The sequence below is a fragment of the Sesamum indicum genome, linkage group LG15, assembly GCF_000512975.1.
Source record: "Sesamum indicum cultivar Zhongzhi No. 13 linkage group LG15, S_indicum_v1.0, whole genome shotgun sequence".
NCBI classification, from domain to species: domain Eukaryota; kingdom Viridiplantae; phylum Streptophyta; class Magnoliopsida; order Lamiales; family Pedaliaceae; genus Sesamum; species Sesamum indicum.
In genome coordinates, this window is record NC_026159.1 from 6603775 (window position 1) to 6626617 (window position 22843).

The window sequence follows — 22843 nt, forward strand, 5'->3', positions numbered from 1 at the left end:
CATTTGAAAACGTTGTCATTTGAGAGGGCAGCATGTGAAGTTTTGGTGACTAGTCAGTGTTTTTGAATTTTTTGGGCAACCAAATTTTGGAGAGGAGTCACTAATTTTGCCCTATTCGGAAATTCATTTCTCTTTTCCTCATGTTAAAAAAATTGACTATGTATCAACTTACCACCCACTCCATAATTCAATTTTATAACATGGTAATTTTTATTTTTTATTTAGCAAACATAGGATTGGATATTAACTAAAATATATATGGGAGATCCATAAATAGAATCTTTCGGCAACTTTAATTGAGACATAATTATGTTATCATGAATAAGTACGTTAAAATTTCGTTCTTGCACGTTTACTTTCTTTGTGTGGATGAAAGATGCTTGAGTCAGATGGATTGTGTTTGAGTTTTGCGCTTTTGCAAGCTTGAAATAAAGGAAATCTGCAAAATAAGAATTCGCACTCCGACACTCAAGTTTGTAATGAAATTAAAATAAAATTAGTTAAATGAAGTAAGAAAAAAAACATAGCGTTCAGTTTGATATGTGCAGTGTCAAAAGCAAAATTACCATTTTTTACATTGGACTTGCTACTTATAAGCATTTATGGTCAGAGTCCGATTAGGCTAGAGTCATTGTGACTCATTTACTTCGCAAAAAAGGCCAACTCATGATGGCTTATGCAAACCGGGCATTTATTGATATTGTGGGCTGATAACACCATGAGATTGTATTATTAAGAGGCCAAGCCCAAGAAATTAAATTATGAGTCCAAAATATTCTCAATTTTTTTGGCAAATTATCTAATATCATTGAATATTCTGAAATTCCACTTTGACAAATGACATAATGCGACATGTCTTACAATGCTGACTCGATCCTATGCTCATGACATTATGTTGGCAAAACAAAGCAAGTTAAGTGTTATTGTTTTTTTAAGGAAGATTAAGTTTTATCTTCGTATATTATATTGTTTATTCATTCACCGTTACCACTAGGATATTGCAAATAATGTTAGCGTTCGTTGTAATTCATTTAAACAGTCTCATTTAAGTTTGTTACTCTTCCTCAAGATATTTAAATTCTGCATATTGTAGTTTCACATTAGATTTTTGTAATCATATAGTGTAATGCAGCTCATCATGATTAACATAGAGATAAATGATGTTCACATTTTAGTATGGCTACAAAAACATTTAGTATTATGTGCCTTCATCACTACATGTGGCTTATGGCTTAGTTTTGCACACATTTATATTGTCATATGGCACAATGCAAGTTGTCATGTTTGATTCATTTTTTTTAGATTATTATATTGGTTATGTAAACTTGAATGTTAGATGATTATTTTCAAACAGAATGTTCTTGTATGTGACCTTTTATATCACTATTTATGCTGAAGTATAGAAGTTAGTTGCCGCTTCCTACATAGCATTGTTTAATACATAATAGTGAGCACACCATGATAAGTTATTTGTTAGTTTCATGAGCACTCACAATATTTTGATCAATTCAAATTGAGCATTTCTTGAATTTTGTATTCATTTCTTACACATATTGTTACAACACGTATATGAAGTCTTTTGCGTGTATGGAATACACACATCTGACTTGTAACCCAATATATGTATAATCTTATTTATGATTGTTTTTTTGCCGGAGTTCACACTGGCCTATTCTTACGATCAATTATTCTTATTTCGTATTATATATAGTGTATTCATTTTAATAACACGCCCCTAATAGGGGGAGTAAAAAACTCGACCTTTAAAAATTTTTAAAATAACTTTCTTGAGGTGTATAATACAACGTCTAGAAGTTAGAAAAAAACTTCATCTGGAGAACTCATACGAAGTTCTCCAAAATGTGTTGAGACAACAAATTTCCTCAAGGTTTGTAATACAACAACCAAAAGCTGAAAACATCATTAGACAAAATTTTTAATTACTCATATGACTTCGTATTAAAAATTACCATTGTTGCATACTAAAGAATCACAAAGACGTTACCCAACCCCCCAATAGAAGAGGCCAAGCCCCACCAACGATGCTCTCGCTAAATCGAAATTAATAAATTTGCTTCTAGATACTTATCTCCATGGTATCTAAAATCGATCTTGCGGGAGGGGGGTGATATGACAAGTTAAATGATTAATTGTTAGATTATGTTTTTCATAATTAAGTTGTGTAATTGGCTTTGATGAACAAACTTTAGAAATCAGTTTAGGTTCAAGAAGACAATGCAACGATTACTAGCGTAATTAGCTCGAATGAATAAAACTCAAATACTAGTTCAGATTTAAAAAGACAATACATTAGTTACTAAGCATAATGAATAAAGCCTCAAGTTCAAGACAACGTTTACACGGCACAATTCAAGCCATGCATCACAGCAGTAATGAATGATCGCTTCAACATCACAAAACTCAAACTAAGGCAACAATTTCCCATCGCGAACACATATACACTAGCTAGTAGAATTGCTAAGCAAGAACTCCTGTGTCTTTATCTCATAATAGTAACCATTAGATGCAGAAGCATCAGCCGAGAAAATCATCGCCCCATTCACATCAAAACCATCATCTTCCACCAGCCTCAACGCCTCAAAGAACGCATCTCCCTGAATCCCTCTCCCATTCACCTCATAGCTCGGCAGAACCTTCCCTCTATCAAACTGCTCCGTCCTGTTCCTGAAGGCCTCCAAGTACGCCTCCGGGGACTTAACCTTATCCGTATAGAACTGGTAGTTCACATAGTCGATGACCTCGACGTAGCTCTCGTAGAGCTCGACGTAGGGCGAGACGGTGTTGTAGAACGGCGCGATGGTCGCCACCGAGATCAAGCTCTGGTTCTTCAACAACGTTATGAGCTCGCCTATGCAGTAGGCGAAGCTGCTGTTGGAGTTTGCAGGGAATTTCTCGTAGTCGACGTCGATGCCGTCGAGGTGGTAAGTGAGGATGAGGGATTTGAGCGATGAATAGGCGTTTGATATCCAGATGTTTGCGTCCGGGGGATTGTACCAGGACAGGGTTTTCCCGGCGAGGCTCCAGCCGGAGAGGCTGGCCAGGGCTTTCACGTTGGGGTGACGGGACTTTGTGGCGGCCACTGCGTCCGGCGTCAGGGTGGCTGCCCAATATGGTGAGAACACGCCGTTCTGTGGGGCGCCGGAGGAGTCTGCATCGATGGTGAAGCCGAGGATGAAATGGAAGTCTATGTTTGCATCGACTGGAACGTCGTCGAATTCCACCGGAGCTCCTGTGCCAGGGCTTTCCCGTTGGGGTGACGGGACTTTGTGGCGGCCACTGCGTCCGGCGTCAGGGTGGCTGCCCAATATGGTGAGAACACGCCGTTCTGTGGGGCGCCGGAGGAGTCTGCATCGATGGTGAAGCCGAGGATGAAATGGAAGTCTATGTTTGCATCGACTGGAACGTCGTCGAATTCCACCGGAGCTCCTGTGGCTCCGATATACTCCATCATCACCTTTCCATCTGAAATTGAATTAATCATGTTTAATTATTATATATTATCAAGGAAAATTAATCGAATAATTTTATTTGTATTTGATGATTATTTGTTGTGTGGTTGCATGGTGGGATCTTTTTTACTATTAATATTCAAGATTAATGCTGTTGAAACGATGGAATTTGGATTATTTAATTATAGGGGTGAAATAAATATTTTATACTTAGTTCACGTAATGCGTGTGTATAATAATTTTTTTAATTATAAAAGAAATAAAAAAGAAAAAAATTAAATTAAATAATTTCTCGAAGTCACTAAAGAAATTTATTTTTAAATTTGCATCAATCGAACAATATAATTAATATATATGTCAAGACATATATATCAGTAGCAACCATATTTAGTTATTCTGAGACCCTCACACTTAATAAATATTATAAATTTTTAATAAAAAATAAATATCTTAATTTATATGTAGATATAATTTACTAATGTGAAAAACTATAAAATTGTAAATTCTATTTAGTTTACCATAAATTTTGAGGATATATACATTTGAGGGGCACATGGCCAGTCCAGCCCTCATCTTTGATTATGCTTTAAATTTTTTGTGAAAATTCAAAAGAAACTTGTTAAAAACTCACTATTTTTTTTTTTAAATTTGTTTCCTTAAAAAAGAAAGATAATTAGACTCCAAATTGAAGAAAAATCAGAAAATCATGAATATAAAAATACCTAATTTTGGGATGTAATGCTTTCATTCTTAAAAATTAATTATTTTTAAATAATAATTCTTCAAAATTAAGATAAAACGACTGAAAAAACACACAAACATATTGTAAATACTCACCACAAAATAGTTGAAAACTCAAAGCAAGAGTGACAATCAGCAATGAAAAGTGATGAAGTCTACTCATTATGCTCCTCTAAACATTTGAATACATTTCACTTGTTTGTAAAAGAAAATACTTTTATTGCATGTGTATATATATATAGGTTTGTTGATTTGTCCCTTAGCCGGCAGGGAAAAAACAAGAGAACAAAGTAGGCTATAGAGGGAGCAATTGGGACATTTTCAAAGATTATCAAGACAAAATTCTTGTGATGAGGTTGAGTCTCACAAAGAACACTGTGTCTTAGTCCAATAATTGCACCTGAATTTGGACAAATTGAATTCGGATTGATCAAGAAGAGTTTAGGCTTTAATAAGATGCTACCTATGCATTGTTTAATTTATATATTATTACTCTTCTAATATATATAAAATACTTAAATTTTTTAGCTGGCGACTTTTATATAAATGCGCTTTTTGAGACTATACTGTTAAGAACAATTTTTATTAGGTTGTGAACATGAACGGAATATATGAGAAGAAAAATAGTTGTAGCATTACAAACTGTATATGGTATGCAAAATTTTTCTCGTTTATGGTTGCTCAAAATTAATTTTTACTATGACCTTTTTTTAGTGAATTTCAATAAAAACGTCCCATATGACTGTTTGTATTAGGCACGTATAAATTATACCCTTATGGTTGGATTTACAGCTGCTGGGCTTGGATATAGTGTTGGATTTCGGTTAGGCTCCACATTCCGATATGTAAATCTTCAATTAAAAATATATGTTATGCTTTTATCGCGTTACTTTTTGGAAAGATAAACAAATTGTTGTTTTGTTATTAGTACTTTTGAAAGTGATTTGAGTTTAAAAAATCTCTTTTTAGAAATATTGGGTTTAAATTCTGAGTGACTGTGTGTGTAGTGAAATTAAAATATCTATATATATATATATTGACTCAGTTGATAAGAACAAGCCACTTTTTTATTTTATAATTGTGAGTTGGACTTTTTCTAAAGAAGTTATGTTGATAAATAATTTAAAGTAAAATTATAAACAACTTGCGGTCCGATGGCCTATGTTGATATGCGGTGATGATGGGAGTCCGAAATTGAAGACATTCAAATTTTTATTGTACTTAAAAATAAAATAAAAATAATTCATTGAACCCTGGTAGTAGCAGGTTAGTCTAGGATCGGATCTTACCAGATAGTCGGCATGGATCCGATTGGATAATTGAATCGACCCGATGCGAAATTGGGTAATGCAGCCCAAAATCGCACTCAAACGAACGCGATTTTAACCGCTTCCACCTAATGAGACAGGGTGGAAGGCGGAAACTGGTCCAAACGCTGGTTGCAGTGTTTTGTTGTCATGGAGGAGGATATTTGAAGGAGAAGATAATGCAAATATACATTGATTGCATGGTTTGCTGAATTCCGAATAAGAAAAGGGAGAAAGATGAACTTTTCAATTGCTTCTAACCCATTACTTGATAGTTTTTCGCCAAAACCCTTGTGTGTTTTCTCCTCTTCTAAAACCCTATTTGCTCGAAGTGATAGACGGCCGAAATGCTTGTTTCTTAGGCGCTTGTCTGCTCCAATTTTGCGGTTGCAATCACGCAGCTGTGTTAGAAGACTAGAAATTAAGTGTTGCAGAGCACCTTCAAGTTCGAGTTCCAACCCTGTGGAGGGGGAAACTGACTCAGCTCAGCAGCTATTCGAGGTGGGTTTTATGATAACTTGATAGCATTATGATTTTTGGCCTGTGTGGAAAGAAGAGAAGAAGGTTATTGTTATTTTTCTTGCAAAGAAACTTGGTTCTTAGTTATTTTTTTGGAGTAAACTCAGGTGTCAGAAAGAATGTGTTAAACTTGCATCTACTCTTCTATTCGTTGGTAGTCTATAAGAGCGGCTGAATTTGGTTTTGTAGTTTATAAGAGTGGCTGAATTTGGTTTTTGGTATTTGGGAATGTGACGCTTCTTCAAGGATGAGATTGCAATACTATTATAGTTTTATTGCCACCTTGAGGATAGTGTAGCCATTGCAATGCTCAATGAGAGGGAACCAGACTCTTTAAATTGAAGACTGGTAGATAACTGTTGGGGCCTGAATGGTTAAGGGACCAAAATTTGGTTTTGTGAAAAAACTGAAGTGGGAGAGTGGTTGAATGTTTCAATCTTTGCATGTGTTAACATGCATTTATCAAATGTTTTACCTTCTATACGTTTTGAGTTTGTATTTTGATGAAGTAGTTTTTTGGCATTTCTGACTTATCCTGAATTCATGGTACAATGTTCCATTTTTCAAAATTAACCCAGAGGTGTTGGCCTTACTAATGGAACACTTTGGTTTCAGATTTTGAGAAGTTAATACCGTTGTAAAGCAGAAGACATAAACAAACATATTTACCTTGACTAGAGTTTGGTTTATTTTATGTATATTTTAATTTTAATGAGGGATGGTGTGTCCAATGATATAAATTGATGTTGGAGATTGCCAGAATTTGAAGCAAGCTGAGAGAGAACGGATAAACAGATTAGAAGAGTTTGAAAGGAAGGCAAATGTTCAATTGGACAGGCAGCTCATGATGGCTTCGGAATGGAGCAGGGCACTTTTGACTATGAGAGGAAAATTGAAAGGAACAGAGTGGGACCCTGAGAATTCTCATTGCATAGACTATAGTGACTTCAAGAGACTTCTTGATTCGAACAATGTCCAATTCATGGAGTACTCTAATTACGGCCAGACAGTCTCAGGTTGGAGTTCTTGGTTTGTTATGCATATTCCATGTGTTGGCTTGAGTATGAAGTATACCAGCTGCACGTTATAGTACTATTAAGGTTGTTATTTTGAGCTTTTAGCATAAAGCGTTCACGAGTATGCTCTATTTCGGCCTTATTGACAATTCCTGCTTAGATTGAATTGAAACTATAGTAGATGATAAAAGGTACCGTCACAGAGAGTAGGAATATGAGCACTTGTTTGGTTTCATTTTCATCCACAGGTTTCACTTTTTGAAAGAGTGCGCAGAGTGGAAACATATTCGTTTACATGTATGCTCACTCGAAACTTTTTTACCTTTTTTTTATCTAAATAATTGCTTTTATATATATATATATTCATATATATACAATTGTTTCAATCATGAACTTAATAAACTAATAATATATATTATTTCATAATTCATTGATTTAATATTAACAACTCTAAATGAAAAATAAAAATAGATAACGATTCAAATAAAAAAGGAATTGATTTGACATCACTAACAAATAAAAAGTAAAACTATCAATTTCATCCAAATAAATAAAAATTACATGGATTTGACACCACTAACAACATAAATACAATTTTATCAATTAATTCAAATATATTTTCATTCTTTGTGAAAACCTATAAAAATTGGAAACAAACATTTCCCATAAAAAACTGAAAATTGATGATGAGAACAAAACCTAACCCTAGGTAACTTTTGCCTGTCTTTTTCCTCAAGTTGTTTTTGCTTGTTCTTATTTTGATAGACAACTCACAGACACCTGCCTGTCTTTGGTTTAGTTCAAATCCCATATACTGTTGGAAATTGTCAAAGGGTACTTTCCATAGGTTCTTCCTCCTTATTCCTTAGTGTTTTATTTTCTTGTGTTTAAATGCAGTGATTCTACCTTATTATAAAGAAGGTAAAACTGAAGGTTCAGAAGGTAAGAAGGAAATTGTTTTCCGGCGCCATGTGGTTGACCGTATGCCAATTGACTGCTGGAATGATGTTTGGCAAAAGTTGCATCAACAGCTTGTCAATGTTGATGTCCTCAATGTTAATACTGTTCCTGCGGAAGTCTATTCATCTGTCGCGACTGCAGTTGTGTGGTCCATGAGGCTGGCTCTTTCTGTCGCTCTATATATTTGGATTGATAATATGATGAGACCAATATACTCAAAATTAATTCCTTGTGATCTTGGCGCTCCTCCGAAAAAGATAACGTTGGAGCCACTCAAGCGCCAGGCCCTTGGGTCATTAGGGAAGAGTCGGTAGGTTGAGTTGTATTTTTTTCTCTGTCCTTCCATTTTGAGATTATTATTGTCATTTTTTTCTGCATCTTATAAATAATTTATGTTTTGTACTTTTTACTTTGGTGTCATTGGAAACTAAGCCTGAAATGTTTTGCTCAGGAAATAACTAACATTGTTTGGACATTCTGGCATCTTGCAAGTTGTGAACATTTACTAACTGGTAAATGGTTCCAAAAGATTCACGAGTAATTCCTTAGAGAAGTCATACTGAGTATAAAGCAACTCACTTGATGCCCTAAAACTTGCTGCCTGTCATTTGACTTCTTTTTTTTTTCCTAAAATATATCCTGGTCAATCTGGATGTTCTAGTTCATAGATGCCCTGAGTTTGGAGGCTTACCCCTAATCCATCTTCGCCAGCCAGACTATTGGTGTCGATAAGTGCAACTGTTTGTGTATCAATTGTGAACTCCAGAATTTTCTTATCATGGGTCCTTAATAATCAATTTATTTGTTTGGTTATATTGATTTGATGATTATTTATTTACTCCTAACTTCTTAAATATCCTAAAGTCGATTAAATAAAAATTTACTCAAGTTTCAGTGACCTTTTTGAACTGTTAGATTCTTTGCCCTAGTAAAGTTCCATATAACAACATCTGCATCCTCAATTTGACCAAGTAACGAAAGATAATGTTTTGGGGTCCCCCTTGAACATTTAGTACATAGTCAAAAGCGTAGGCCACTATGAGTAGAGGTGTACCGTGTATTGCTAAAGCAGTTATCGCTTGAATCCAGTGATCACATGCAGAAAAACGGTAAAAGTGTTGGGCATTTTGGAAAGAGGTGTACCATGTAAGGAAGCATATGACCATCTTTGAGATTGAAGAGAGATGCACTGTTGAGTGCACATTTTTGTTTTGGCCTAGGTTGTTGACCCTGTGATGTAGACTAAATTTGAAATCTTAAACATGAATAGTTTCATATCTGCCTTCTTCTAGAATTATCGAGTGCACTTTCTAGAACCTGTAAACACAGTGTCTGTTTTCATTTATATGAAAATTGATGAGAAAGGAAGGGGGCTTTCAGTCAAGTTGTAATATGTATGATCTAACTTCATTCTAATTTTAAGTTGGATTTTTGATTGTTGTATTTGTGATCTAAACCTTTTGATTGATATATTACCAATATTTACCAGGGTATTTTTAGTTAAGTTGCTTTATCAAGAAGAATTTACTGGATGGGCATGATTATATTCTGATTCATTTATGCTATCTTCATGCCAGGGCAAAGTTCATATCAGCTGAAGAAAAAACTGGTGTCACCTTTGATGATTTTGCTGGTCAAGAGTATATCAAGCGGGAACTGCAAGAGATTGTTCGAATACTAAAAAATGATGAGGAGTTCCAAAACAAGGGTATCTATTGCCCAAAAGGTGTGCTCCTTCATGGTCCTCCTGGAACTGGTAAAACACTTCTTGCAAAAGCTATAGCTGGTGAGGCAGGTCTTCCATTTTTTGCAGCTAATGGTACAGACTTTGTCGAGGTGAGGTTCTTCTTGGAAAAAATAGTCCAACATTTCTATTTCCGTTTTAAACAGATTTCTAAGACAATGTAGAAAATTGTGACTATGCATGATTTATTGTATGGTATAATTGCACATTTTATCCTCAATAGGATGGCATTGAGGAAGTGAGTTTCCACCTATGCTACCAATAGAAAAATAGCGCCTCTGTGGCGTCAAGGTATATCTGTCTAGATTACTGATGGTATCAGGCTGATTCAATAGTTAGAGAATTTGAGGCTGCAAATTTTCAAATGAAACTTGGTGATGCTGAACTAATATACTAACATAGGATGTTGATGGATGATGGGCTTTGTAAAATGACCTCTGTTCTGCTGGAGTATCATTGTGCACACTAGGTGATAGGTTGTTGGGTTTCTGCTCATTCATAAAAACTGGCTCTCAGCTGGTGAGTTGCAAGTGGATGGTATTAATGGCGGATGCTTGAAAGTGTTGGCAGTATTTGGGGAACAGGATCCTTCTTGTCTTTCTTAGTTCTGTTTGGAGTTCTCATTCCTCTCTGTGTTTTTGTACAATTCTATATCAGTTCTGAGAATTCACTTGGTAAATCAAAGCCTATTTGGTTCAGCGATAAGCTGGATTCATGGCCTAATTCTGCCATCTCCTGTATTTATCCTTTCCATTATAATCATCTTATCCTTACTGTTTAGATCAAAAGTACTGTACTATGTTGTTCCTCCAGCTCAACCTTCACTTCTCTTTGGCTGTTCCCTATCACCAACCATTGTCGTTTACCACTCATCTTTCATCTACCAATCAGATCCCCACCACATCTAACTCCAACATAAGGTGTGAGTGGAGCTAATAAAAGTTGTGTAATCTTTCATTGCATGGAAAAAAATATGTAGCAAGCTAACAGGTCCTTGATGCGTCATTTTTTCTTTCCAGTTAATCATTTAAATCCTCCACTTGGCATATGATTTTTGGAGTATGCAAGCATGGTTCTTGTATGACTTGGCAACATTGCTAATATAAGTGCTGGCAATTATGAATCAGTGGTTTTTGAGAAATAAAATGTTCTCATATGCCTGCAACAACTAATGTAACTATTTCTTTGTTCAGATGTTTGTTGGTGTGGCTGCTTCTCGTGTGAAGGATCTTTTTGCTAGTGCCAGGTCATTTGCACCTTCTATAATTTTCATTGATGAGATAGATGCAATTGGCAGTAAACGTGGTGGACCTGATATTGGTGGGGTATGAATATGCTTTTCTTATATTTTGCCCATATCTTGTACAGTGTCTTCTGATCTTTTCTTGTAGGCTGCAGACAGGCAAGGATTTAAACCTCTAGTTAATATAACGTTGATAAGCTTAACTGCCTTCTTTGGAATTTCTTTGCACCTTGGTCTTGAATGAATTATTTCTTATGTACTTGATTTGCTGAGATGAGCTTACAGGGAGTTGCACTGAAATGAGATAGAAATACATTAAGAGAAAGATTAGAGAAATATGAAAATAGCAGGCCTCACTTAATTAAACCCAAAACATGAATAAAGTCAATCACATTGGTAAATAAGGCCCTTATTCCATCGATTATGCCATTCATATGCATCACATTAACTATGAAGCTGAAAATAGATTTACTGATTACATTTGTGCTTATATTCGAATTTGGCTTGAATTTACTTTTCACAGAGCATGAGAGACATCCCTAATCAGAATGTAATATGTTTAAAATGTATGTTGAAGACGGTAAGTGGTTGTGGCGACATCATATCTGATAACACTGCAGCATTACTGCCAAAATCTATTCCATTAAGCTTTCTTCTATTAAGCGCCCGTGCCACATATCAGAAGCAGGGTTAAATAAGAAAATTCTCTTTAATCTAACTGAGGTTTCCAACTTAACAAATTCACTCTCACATTACTAATGAAATGTGCAATGTCCATTAAATGCTCCGATACTAATATTTTCACTCTGTTATTACAATTCTTTTATCAATTAAATCCCTTTTGTCAAGTCTCAAGACGTGCACTTCTGCATCTTTGTTTGACAAGGGTGGTGCTGAGAGGGAACAAGGACTACTTCAAATACTGACAGAAATGGATGGTTTTAAAGTGTCAACATCACAGGTATGTAGTAATTAGATTTCTTTTGTCTTTCATGAACAATTAGTTGTTTCCTGAGTTGACTTGATAAAGATCCGTTTTATAAGGTGTTGGTTATTGGTGCAACAAATAGACTGGATATTCTTGATCCTGCTCTTCTAAGAAAAGGCCGCTTTGACAAGATTATTCGTGTTGGATTACCGTCGAAAGATGGTAGATTTGCCATATTGAAGGTATTCTTGTGTTTTTAAATGGCATGCATTTCACCTAAGTAGAAGTTAATATGCGATATCCAGAGAAAAAAAAAGAACTCTTTGTTCACCAGAAGTTATTCTGTATGTTGGTTCTCATCACAACCATGATAGGTACATGCTCGGAATAAATATTTTCGTTCAGAGGAAGAGAAGGAGAATCTACTTAAAGAAATTGCAGATCTTACGGAAGATTTTACTGGAGCAGAATTGCAAAATATACTGTAAACAAATACTTGAAATTCTCAGTCGGATTAACTTTTTATCACAGAGTTCGGCTGATGAAATAATCATGACAGGAATGAAGCCGGAATCTTGACTGCAAGGAAGGACTTAGACTACATAGGACAGGAAGAACTTCTTGAGGCCTTGAAGCGGGTGAGTGTTAAAATTCCTAGATATGCATTTCCATCCTGTTATGCAATTTGACCTGGATTAGCATAATGCTCGTTCACATCAATGTCAATCAAATGTTGCAGCAAAAAGGCACTTTTGAAACAGGTCAAGAAGATAGTACTGAAGTCCCTGAAGAGTTAAAACTGAGACTGGCATATCGGGAGGCGGCTGTAGCTGTTCTTGCATGTTATATTCCAGATTCCTACCGCCCATTCACTGATGTATGATATATTAGATTGAATTGATTATTCCTGTTTTTCAGTTCTTTCTCTTACTTGCCATTTCTTAACTAGATTAAAAATGAACTAGCAAATGAAAATCATCAGCTGGCTTTTTAATATCTTGTTTGGTATTTTCAGACACATATTAATTCCATTCGCAGTCAGCCAAATATGAGCTATGAGGAGACAGCAGGCAGGGTGTTTCAGCGCAAGGCGGATTATGTGGATTCTATAGTACGGGCATGTGCTCGTAAGTACAAAACATCTTATTGAAATTGCTCTGAATTAGAAATGACAACTGTTGAAAATAGGAAATGGAAAAACAATGCTCTTCTTAGATAAGTACTGGTGAAGCTCATTGCCAAGAAATAGGATAAAGTGGAGAAAAGTTGGCTGCTTGTAGTTTTTGCACTATCATTTATTTATCCGAAGCATTCTTTATGCCTTAGTCTGGGAGATGGTTATATATGTTGATGAAGTGGGGTCCATGGTTGAAATATATATAAACATTTAGGCAATAGTTACTCAATGCTGATCTTGTCTGACTCAGTGGTGAAGTCAATTGATATTTGCTTAAATTATCAGATAATATGTGATTTCTTATCCCTCTATGTCTCTATCTTGCACATTAAAATCCGAATTCTTTTTGCCTATTATAATGCAAACTGTATCTGAAGCCTGGCATATCAGGATCAGTAAAACCTTTACTATATGTTGGAGACCTCCTATTCTTCTGTTTAATGAGAAATGTTTATAGATGTTGCCTGCTAGTTCTGTATTGGGATGAATAGAATATTTTTTCTTGACATTGATATTTAAAAAATGTAGCCAGAGTAATTGAAGAGGAGATATTTGGAGTTGAAAATCTATCCTGGGTTTCTGCAAAATCCACATTAGAGGCTTCCAGACTTGCTGAATTCTTGATTTTGCAAACGGGAATGACTGCTTTTGGGAAGGCCTATTACAGATATCAACATGATCTTGTGCCTAACGTGAGGACTTCTTATTTCTTTTGGTTTCGATTTGGTTATTGGTATTTAGAGGTCATGACATGTTGCATAATTATCGTTTGCAGCTTGCTGCCAAACTTGAAGCACTTAGAGAAGAATACATGCGTTTTGCTGTGGAGAAATGCACATCTGTACTAAGAGAATACAGTCCTGCTGTGGAGAACATTACAGGTTTGGTTGCTCGTGCATTTCTCACCAAGCTATCTTATTTTGTTGCTGTTCTTCAAATATTTCTAGGACTTGTATGGTAATGACTTCCATTTATCTTGGTTGCTTCCTGCTAACATCTTGTGTACATGCTTTCATGTCAAGCAGATGTCCTACTTGAGAAGGGAGAGATTAAAGCAGATGAAATTTGGAAAATATACAACAGTTCACCTCGAATACCTCAGGTACCCTGTCTCATCTTATCTTCCAAAATAAGGTTTCCTTGAAATTTGTTTTGATCAAGTATATGAATTTTGACTTTCGTTTATTAGGTACTTCTAGTGATGCTAGGTGCACCAAGAATTACGCTCTCTCCCTCTCCCCCTGCGCTCAAACAACATTCTCTGTACTAGTCTATTTTTTCATATTCTGATATCTCCAAAAATGAGAATTTTTGTGTGTTCAATTTTCAACCTTTTTGGTCACTGTGTCCTAACTGTCTGAAATCTCCTCACCTTCAAAGAACTTGTTTGCTTGTTTGTAGCATAGAGTATCTGGTTGGACTTTCGTTAAGAGATAATTACACTTCCCTCCCCTGAGGTTCGGTGTAATTACACGTAGACCCCTGTGGTTTGAAAAATTACATTTAGCATCCCCTATGGTTTGCTTTCGTCTAACAAATAGGTCCCTGTATTAGTCAAGATTAACTGAATTTGAATTTGTTGATATTAATAAAAAAAAAAACACTGAATGAAAATCGATATTTGCCCTAGACTGACTTATGATTGATTTATTGCATGTCAAACAAATTTTTTGTGACTACGCTACCCTTATAATGGTAAATATATACCTCCTCATATGCATTGATGTATAAAGATGTATAAGGGTAATTTGGTCATAAAAAGATTTATTTGACATGCAAAAAATTAGTAATAAATCAATCGGGGTAAATATGATTTTTATCCGATCTTTTTGTTGATATCATCAAATTTTGTAAGTTTTGACTAATGGAGGGACTTATTTGTTACAATTGAAGCAAACTTCAGGGGAACTAGATGCAATTTTCCAAACTACAATGACTTGATGTGTAATTATACCAAACCTCAGGGGGAATGTAATTTGTCCCTTTCATTAAACCATGGATAAATCTCTCTGGCCGTAGTAGTTGTCTAAACTATTTAAGATACTTGGTGCTTGTTTAGTTTTTGTTATATCATCTTATTGCCCTTCAACACTTTTTCCTGAAATGAAAATTACCTTGTCACTGGTTTTTAGAAACTCCATCACCTCTTTCTTCCAGATCTAGTTAAATTCTTAGCATGTTGTTGGAAAGAGAATAGAGTTTTTTTGACAAAGGAGGGGTATTCAGATGAACGAAAACAAGGATTCTGAAGTTTGCTGATATGGAAGTACAAGTAAATTTCTGCCAAACAATTTTTTCCCAACAACAATGTGAATCAGGTTGGTGGGTTGTGTAACTGTGTCAAAAAATTGTTCGTATGAACCAATTGGGCCAAAGTCACGAGTAGTAGTTGTTTTCCAGCTTGAATATTTGTGAAAATGTACAGTTGAAAGGGAAAAGCTTTAAATGGCATCTTACAGAAAAAAAAAAAAACACAGTAGATGCGCCTGAATGCTGAAGTTCCAAGTTGACTTGGTTGAGATGGTGAGCATTGCAACTGTTGAGGGAAATCAGTTCTGTGTTAAGATTATGAGCTAACCTTATATGTGAAGGTGTTAACTGAAGAGTAACTTATTTCAACATTTACTTTTATTCTCTTTGTTAAACATTCTTTGGTGGTTATTATTCTTGGGTCATTATTGTTCGGTTATGTGTGTCAGGGAAAGGTGTTAGGTCATTGCTATTGGAAAATCCCTTAGGTTTTTGGGGCATCTTCTTTCTGAAAAAATTGTTGTAAAGATCTTTTGGTTATCTCATATAGTTGTGATATTGTTGAGCTTCAGTTAATGGCTGTAGATGAGTCCCCAGAATAGTACTTATCAGTTGGAGATTAAATTAGTTGATCTTGCATTGTACATTGTTCGTGACTTTCTGAAAGTTGATGTCCTGTTTGCCAGCCTGCTGTGAGAGAAGTGGATGAATATGGCGTGCTTATATATGCGGGACGGTGGGGAGTACATGGTGTTTCACTTCCAGGAAGGGTGACCTTTGCACCTGGAAATGTGGGATTTTCTACTTTTGGTGCACCTCGTCCTATGGAGGTAATTAGAGTACAATTTCTGTTGCGTGGTTTTGGTTTTGTGATTGCTTGCATTTTTAAAGGGTATAGGGAGTAATGGAAGGGACAAAATGAAAAACCTGAGTTTTCGCTTTTGATTGTGTGGGGTGAGGATGGTTATGCTTATAAGCTTTTACAGGGATGTTCCTTATTCATTTGCTGTACTCCTTTTTCATCCATTGCCTCATTGTTTCCCTCCTCACAGCTTTCTGTTATTATCCTTAGATCTTGGACAACCTTAAAATTTATCTTCTCTGTGTTTTCATGCAGACTCAAATCATTAGTGATGACACTTGGAAGCTAATAGATGGAATATGGGACAAAAGGGTTGAGGAAATCAGGGCTGAGGCCTCTATGGAAATTGAAGAAGATAAAGAGAAGCCACAGCTTTTGATGGCCAGCCATTTTCTATAAGAGTCGTTGTATTATATCTGGTGAGCACATATCTTTTCTAATTTAAAATATTGTTCTTTGGTAATAGCCATTTCTGAACACATAATGGATTGCGTTTTCGTTCAATCTAAGTTCGGAGAACATTTACCCAAATACCTAACAGATGATAATGTTCGGTAGTATGAGTTCTCTTGAATGACATGCTCTTTGAAGTTAAGGCGAATGGGTTCTCCTCAATGCCTAGGATATAAATCAGACTAGATTAACATTGATTGCAGAATCACTTTGACTTTCAAGGGTGTGCTCCACAATGAGTTCTTGGTATTCTGTTTTCTTCAGGTTCATCTTATGAGTTCTCTTGTAGTCCAACATACCTCTGCAGTTAATTCTGTTAGTTAACACGGGAAGCTTATTGTGCCCGCCTCTTATCCAAATTCCACCACGGAGCATCTTATCTTGTGCCATTAGTATTAAGCCTCTTTTGTCATTCAAGGACTGCTGGATCCCTCAAACTAGAGAATTGATTCCGGCACAAGGTATTCAGATGTTGGACTTTCAAATTTTGTTCCTTTATTACCTGATGTGATGCTGCCATTATTGTTATGGTTGCCATCTACAACGTAATCGATATCAACTTATAGCTTGGGATTTTGGAGAAATGACTACAGGATTGGACAGAAATATAGGTTATTATACATTATTATAGGATCTGCAGAATTAGTGATAGTCAGATCAGGGAAACAATCCGATGAGTTGTAGCTTTTGTTGGTTGGCTTTTGTTTTACAACATTCATGTTGTGAATGACGAGAAAGAAAGAATTGACTTGTATATCTGTCATGTACATGTTTTCTCTCTAGACTTATGTAAATCTAGCATCTTTTCCCTTTCTGCCGAGCTGCAAAGTTGTGTTCTGATAAACTTATGATTACAATGACTTTATACATGGATTAGTGGCATCTGCTTGGATTTAAAATTTTACTTGATCTTGTTTGTTCTTGGAAGATAGAGGAAAAGATAAAGATATGAGAAAACTTCAGGGGTGCTAATGTAGGGGGTTTACGTGTCATTACACCAAATCTCAAAAAAAGGGAGTGTAATTATCTCTAAAAATAACATTAATTTGAAGTACATGATACTTTTTAATAATTGTTAAATTTCAAAAGTATATGAGTTTTTTCAATTTTAATCCTCATGAATGAAATATTCAATCCACTTTAATTAGATTTTGTTAAAAATTAATGGTCAGGGACCATAGTGAAATTTATATAGAAAATAAGGGATCATTACGGTGCATTTGTGAGATGAGAGACTAAAGTGGGACGAAAAGTAAAAATAAGAGACTAATGAAAAGATTTGGCCAAATATTTAATTGGCAAAATGTGAAATTAAGTGAAAAAATAATTGGGATCTTTTTTGTTTTGAGCAACTTTTATCAAAATGTGGGCTTGATAGAATTTAATCCAAAAATTATTATTAAAAATGGGATCAAACAGTAGGAAAAATTAAATTTGCACTCGTGAAACTAGTTTGATAGGATCAATCAGAACCAAACAAACATATATTAAAATATTAATTAGATCAACTAGTTATATTTAAATGAATTTTGATAATATAATTGAATAACCAATATAATATTTTGTAGTTTATAACTATCGAATTCTTAGCCACACAGCCACAATATACCAATCTGCTACCCAAATGAAGATCACATCCAAGAAATTTATCATTATGTTTGGATTTATGTTTTAGTTGTTTTGTTTTGTATTTTGATTGTTTTGTTTTGTGTTTTAGAAATAGAGCGAGAAAAATAGATATAAGTGAGTGTGTGTTGAAAATAGATGATATGTTTGGATTTGTATTTTGGAAAAATTTAAAATATTTTAAAATAAGTGGTATAGGTTTGATGTTGGGATTTGAGAGACAAAAATCACTGTTCATTGTCAAATTATATATTTTTATATATAAATATATATATATATATTTTATGTTTAATGTTGTACTTTTTGGAGACAAAAATTACTGTTTATTGTCAAATCATGTATGTTTTATATTATGTATATATAAATATACATATGTATATATATTATATATATAAAAAGTTGAAAAACAGAAAAATACGCAGATAAGATGTAAAAATACAAAAACAAACATTGAGTGTGTTTTATCTTATTTGTAAAAATGCGAAATAGCAAATCCAAAAAAGCCTATGTTGGTGTGATTTCTTGCACTTCCCAGCTTGCCTAACCTAATGAAGAGTTTTCAAGCACTGAAAATGGTAGGCTGCTACTAAAAATCATGATTATGGATAAGGTTAGTTATACTCACACCCCTCTAAAAATATAAAATTATGCTTTTCTCAAAATACTTTTAAAAATTATACTTATACCCTCTTTGAAATTTTACTATTTACACTTAATCCCTGTTAGGGTTTCAACGGAAAATTAATGCTGATGTTAGTAAAAGAATTATATAAATTCTCAATTTCATCCGTCATTTAACATTTTCATGTAATAATTTTGTATTTATAAGGGAAAAACTGTAATATTGTTACACTCACTCACATGTATATAAATATATGTTACATTATCCCTTTATAAGTACAAAAATATACATAAAAATATTAAATGAGGGGTAAGATTGAAATTTACGACAACTTTTGTATTAGTGTTAGCACTTTTCGAACCATAATGAAAGACTATCAAGTGTAAATTTTTTTTTTTCAAAGAGATGTAAATGTAATTTCAACAAATTTAAATTATATAAACAGATCGAGTGTGTTTTAATAGCTGATAGTAGGGCTTGATGATTTAGTAGTATAGCAGGTGAGGCTGGATCTCCTACCATCTTATATGTGCTCTGGCAGATTGCTCCATCAATTTCGCCTCATCTCATTAATGTTGATTGAATATTTAATTCCGAATCTTTTTGTATCTTCTGTTTCATTTAATATGTATATGACACGTATATAAGATATTTTTTTAAATAAAATAAATTTTATATATTAAATAAAATAAAAGATATAACATAATTTGAAATAAAAAATTCTATCCAATTACAAAGCAAATTAGTATTTTGTATCTTCACATATATATTAGAAAGTAGGGTTGGAAACTAAATCAAATGATTTGATACTCGATTGAAATCGATCGATAAAAACTCGTTTGAATTCGACATGTTTAAACATAATAACTATTATTAACCACAATTTGAATGGCTTCGATTTAATGAGCCAAAACATGCTTTTAGAATCATAATTTATCTATAGAAATACTTATAAATTATTCACCAACACGGCCTTCTTACATGAAGTTATAAATAAAAAAGATCAAACGTACAATCATTTGATTATTATATCAATTGAACCAAAAAGTGCTGATAATAAAACCTATGTCCATAAAAAGTTGTTCAGTGTTAACAGGAGAAAAAGAAACTGAAACTTTGACTAGGACAAGGCAATTTTAGTTCTTTTTCAACCAATTTGACCAGACATTGTAATTTTAGTCCTATAAATAAATTTATGAAGGATAAAAATGTCAACTCTCCCAAGTTATAGGATTGAAAATGCCAACGCTCCCTAACTTATAGGACTAAAATTGCAATTTAATGAGGTCATGTGCAAGTCACATACAATTTTTCGGCCAAATTGACCTGAAAAGGATAAAAATTATCAAAATTTTAAAATTACAGGATTAAGTTATAAAAATCAATTTATACAGAACCAAAATTATCACATCCCGTAAATTACCTAACTAAAATTACATTTTCCCCATATATATATATATATATATCTAATTTTTTTTCTTGGCAATTATGATTGTACGGATGAGTGATTGCCGTTTTTCCAACGAACTCTTATTTAATTGATAAAGTTGAACTCTTTGAGTTTCATCAACATGGGGTGTATGCTCATTAAAAGAATTATAATATTTAATTATAATTAATTTTTATAATTAATAATAAATAATTATAGCAAATAATTAATAATTATGGCCGCACAATGATTTTTAATTGGAGTTTTCGTAAGGATGGTTAAAATATTAATTTGTCATGACTTTTATCATGACTTATAATCGTGGCGAATAATTTTTTCATGATGAAAAAACTAATTTTTTATATCGATTTTATTTAATTATAGTTAATAATAATCATTTACCATGATTTTCAATTATAACCACTAATATTGTAATTAATAATATTTTGTTTTCAGTAGCTTATTTTAATAGTAGTTTTTTTATTTTATTTGAACGTGTCCATTAAAATAAATTATAATTATGAATTTTATTAAAAATATTGACATTATTACTATAGCTTTTTTAAAGAGAACGAATCAATTAAAAGATAAATTTGAGTATTTAAAAATTAATATGATAAAATATCTCTTTTATAATAGTACATATATATATTAAACTTAATATTACAATCAGTTTTTTTTATAAAAATATAAATAAAGAATAAATTTGAATATATATTTAAAAATAAATATAATTTTTTTAATAGTTTAGATAATATATAACGTTTTAGTAGTCATAATCCTACACTTAACGTCATCGCCAACATTATTTGAGACATAAAATATTGAGAGAGTGTCCGAAGCTTCTCAAATGGGAGTTGGACTTTGAAATATATTATTACAATTTCGTATAAATATATACGTGAATTATTAAGCTCTGTATGAGGTATATCTCTAATGAGATCAAATTACTATATTGAAATATTCATTATTGGTGTAGGCAAGCGTTTATATTGGTTGCAGACGAGAAGTTTGAGTGACTTATAAGTCCCAAGATCTCTGCCTGATGAAATATTTTTTTAAAATAAAACCGTGAGATCATATAAAGTCAGAGCGGACAATACCTTGCGTGGTGAAACACCAATCTAGTCGCAAGTCATATTATTTTTTAATTATTATTATTTGAATAACATTATATTAAAAAGTTATTGTTAACGAGGACTTCAACAGTGGGAAAGGTCCTATCCAATTTGCAGCCTGCTATTTGACCCACAGACAAAAATCACAAATTTATATATAATCGTAAACTCTCACCCAACTTTTCTGTACTTTTCTATGTTCCAACTGTCCCATTACCAACTCTATATATATACTTCTACTTCTTCTCCATAACATATTATTACAAGTATTCAAACTTCTCTCTCTCTCTCTCTCTCTATATATATATATATATATATATATATAGACACACTCCATAAAACCAATACCAAACCCTATATATCTTCACCATGAAAATGGAGTTCGAACATCATCACCGTCATCATCACGATCATCTGTCGAGGGACAACCTCAACAGTAGCCATAATGCTTTTGTACATCAAGAGATCATGAGTGATCATAGTACAAGCAACATGAGCTCCACCGACGATGATGATCGTCATGATTTCAGCAGCAACAGGCTCGATGAATCGTTTCAGGTTCTCGACAAGGACTTCCCCAGAAGTAACGAGTCCACTGAGAAGAAGCTCCGCTGGCTCCGCTCTCAAATCATCGGCGGGACTGAAGAATTCGACACCCCGTTCGGGAGGCGCCGCCTCACTTACGCCGATCACACCGCCTCCGGCCGCTCCCTCCGCTGCATTGAGAACTATATCGCCACCTACTTACTTCCCTATTATGGTACTGAGTTTTTAAGTTTATTAAAACTTTGACTTATTGTGTTATTTGTATGGTGTTTTTCTTCAAATTTTTATCCCTATGAAAATTAAAATAGGTATCCAGGCAGTCTAATAGGTATCAATCATTTGTTCACTCATTACATAAAGCATCAAATTTATCATATATTTATATTAATATTGAGATATTCATCCTAACACTAATGCCCGCACCATGGGATGGGCGGGCTAGCTGAGGTGCGTGTACGGTATTTATCATATAGTTATTCGATTGAATTCTTTATTTTAAATCATGTTATATTTTTCATTCAATAAACATATACATGATATGTGTATAAAATATATTTTTAAATATTTTTATAGTGTATATATTAAATGGAATAAAAAATACGATATGATTTTGAAATATTTTAATTTATTTAGTTTGTACGTGACAGGCAATAGTCACACGAGTGATAGTTACGTGGGGTATAGGACGACTAAAATGGTGCATGAAGCATCCAACTACGTGAAGAAATGCTTAGGTGGTGGAGAAGATGATGCCATCATATTCTGCGGGTCGGGCTCGACGGCAGCCATCAAACGGCTCCAAGAAGTGATGGGAATAGCCATCAATCCTGAG

The 22843-nt window shown here is 33.9% G+C and overlaps 3 protein-coding genes across 5 annotated transcripts in view; 2 read left to right on the forward strand and 1 right to left on the reverse strand.

The window, feature by feature from the left end:
• LOC105178091 (chitinase 2-like) lies at positions 2266 to 4409 on the reverse strand. 2 transcript variants are annotated; one of them, XM_020699240.1, is made up of 3 exons: positions 4308 to 4409; positions 3448 to 3483; positions 2266 to 3250 (listed from the first exon to the last, which is right to left on the reverse strand). In XM_020699240.1, the coding sequence occupies exons 1-3, from the start codon at positions 4372 to 4374 to the stop codon at positions 2463 to 2465; spliced, it is 891 nt and encodes a 296-aa protein (XP_020554899.1). In that variant the 5' UTR covers positions 4375 to 4409; the 3' UTR covers positions 2266 to 2462. The 2 variants fall into 2 exon arrangements, with proteins under 2 accessions (XP_020554899.1, XP_011099751.2); XM_011101449.2 differs by having other exon boundaries at positions 2266 to 3149; positions 3341 to 3483.
• On the forward strand, positions 5612 to 17498 carry LOC105178092 (probable inactive ATP-dependent zinc metalloprotease FTSHI 4, chloroplastic). Of its 2 annotated transcripts, none has more exons than XM_011101450.2 (17): positions 5612 to 6019; positions 6798 to 7053; positions 7951 to 8323; positions 9591 to 9849; positions 10951 to 11082; positions 11887 to 11961; positions 12045 to 12170; positions 12303 to 12412; positions 12488 to 12566; positions 12668 to 12805; positions 12944 to 13055; positions 13634 to 13797; positions 13881 to 13986; positions 14131 to 14207; positions 16042 to 16185; positions 16473 to 16636; positions 16935 to 17498. In XM_011101450.2, exons 1-16 carry the CDS (start codon positions 5756 to 5758, stop codon positions 16614 to 16616), a joined length of 2559 nt encoding a protein of 852 aa, XP_011099752.1. In that variant the 5' UTR covers positions 5612 to 5755; the 3' UTR covers positions 16617 to 16636; positions 16935 to 17498. The 2 variants fall into 2 exon arrangements, with proteins under 2 accessions (XP_011099752.1, XP_011099753.1); XM_011101451.2 differs by having other exon boundaries at positions 5882 to 6019; positions 6790 to 7053.
• Positions 21766 to 22843, forward strand: part of LOC105178381 — a gene marked incomplete in the record, with an annotated part of 5280 nt that continues 4202 nt past the window's right edge. Inside the window, 2 exon segments of the mRNA XM_020698955.1 lie at positions 21766 to 22225; positions 22659 to 22834. Coding sequence (XP_020554614.1) covers positions 21835 to 22225; positions 22659 to 22834 — 567 coding nt within the window.

Excerpts from the sequence above, each read along its gene's own strand:
- LOC105178091 (XM_011101449.2), bottom strand. The coding sequence starts at position 4,374 with ATGAGTAGACTTCATCACTTTTCATTGCTGATTGTCACTCTTGCTTTG. Across the intron at positions 3,484-4,307 it reads GAGTTTTCAACTATTTTGTG|ATGGAAAGGTGATGATGGAG; the intron begins GTGAGTATTTAC and ends ATTCAATTTCAG. Across the intron at positions 3,150-3,340 it reads CCGGCGCCCCACAGAACGGC|AACGGCGTGTTCTCACCATA; the intron begins GTGTTCTCACCA and ends GGCGCCCCACAG.
- LOC105178092 (XM_011101450.2), top strand. The coding sequence starts at position 5,756 with ATGAACTTTTCAATTGCTTCTAACCCATTACTTGATAGTTTTTCGCCA. Across the intron at positions 12,413-12,487 it reads GCAGAATTGCAAAATATACT|GAATGAAGCCGGAATCTTGA; the intron begins GTAAACAAATAC and ends TAATCATGACAG. Across the intron at positions 13,056-13,633 it reads TATAGTACGGGCATGTGCTC|CCAGAGTAATTGAAGAGGAG; the intron begins GTAAGTACAAAA and ends TAAAAAATGTAG.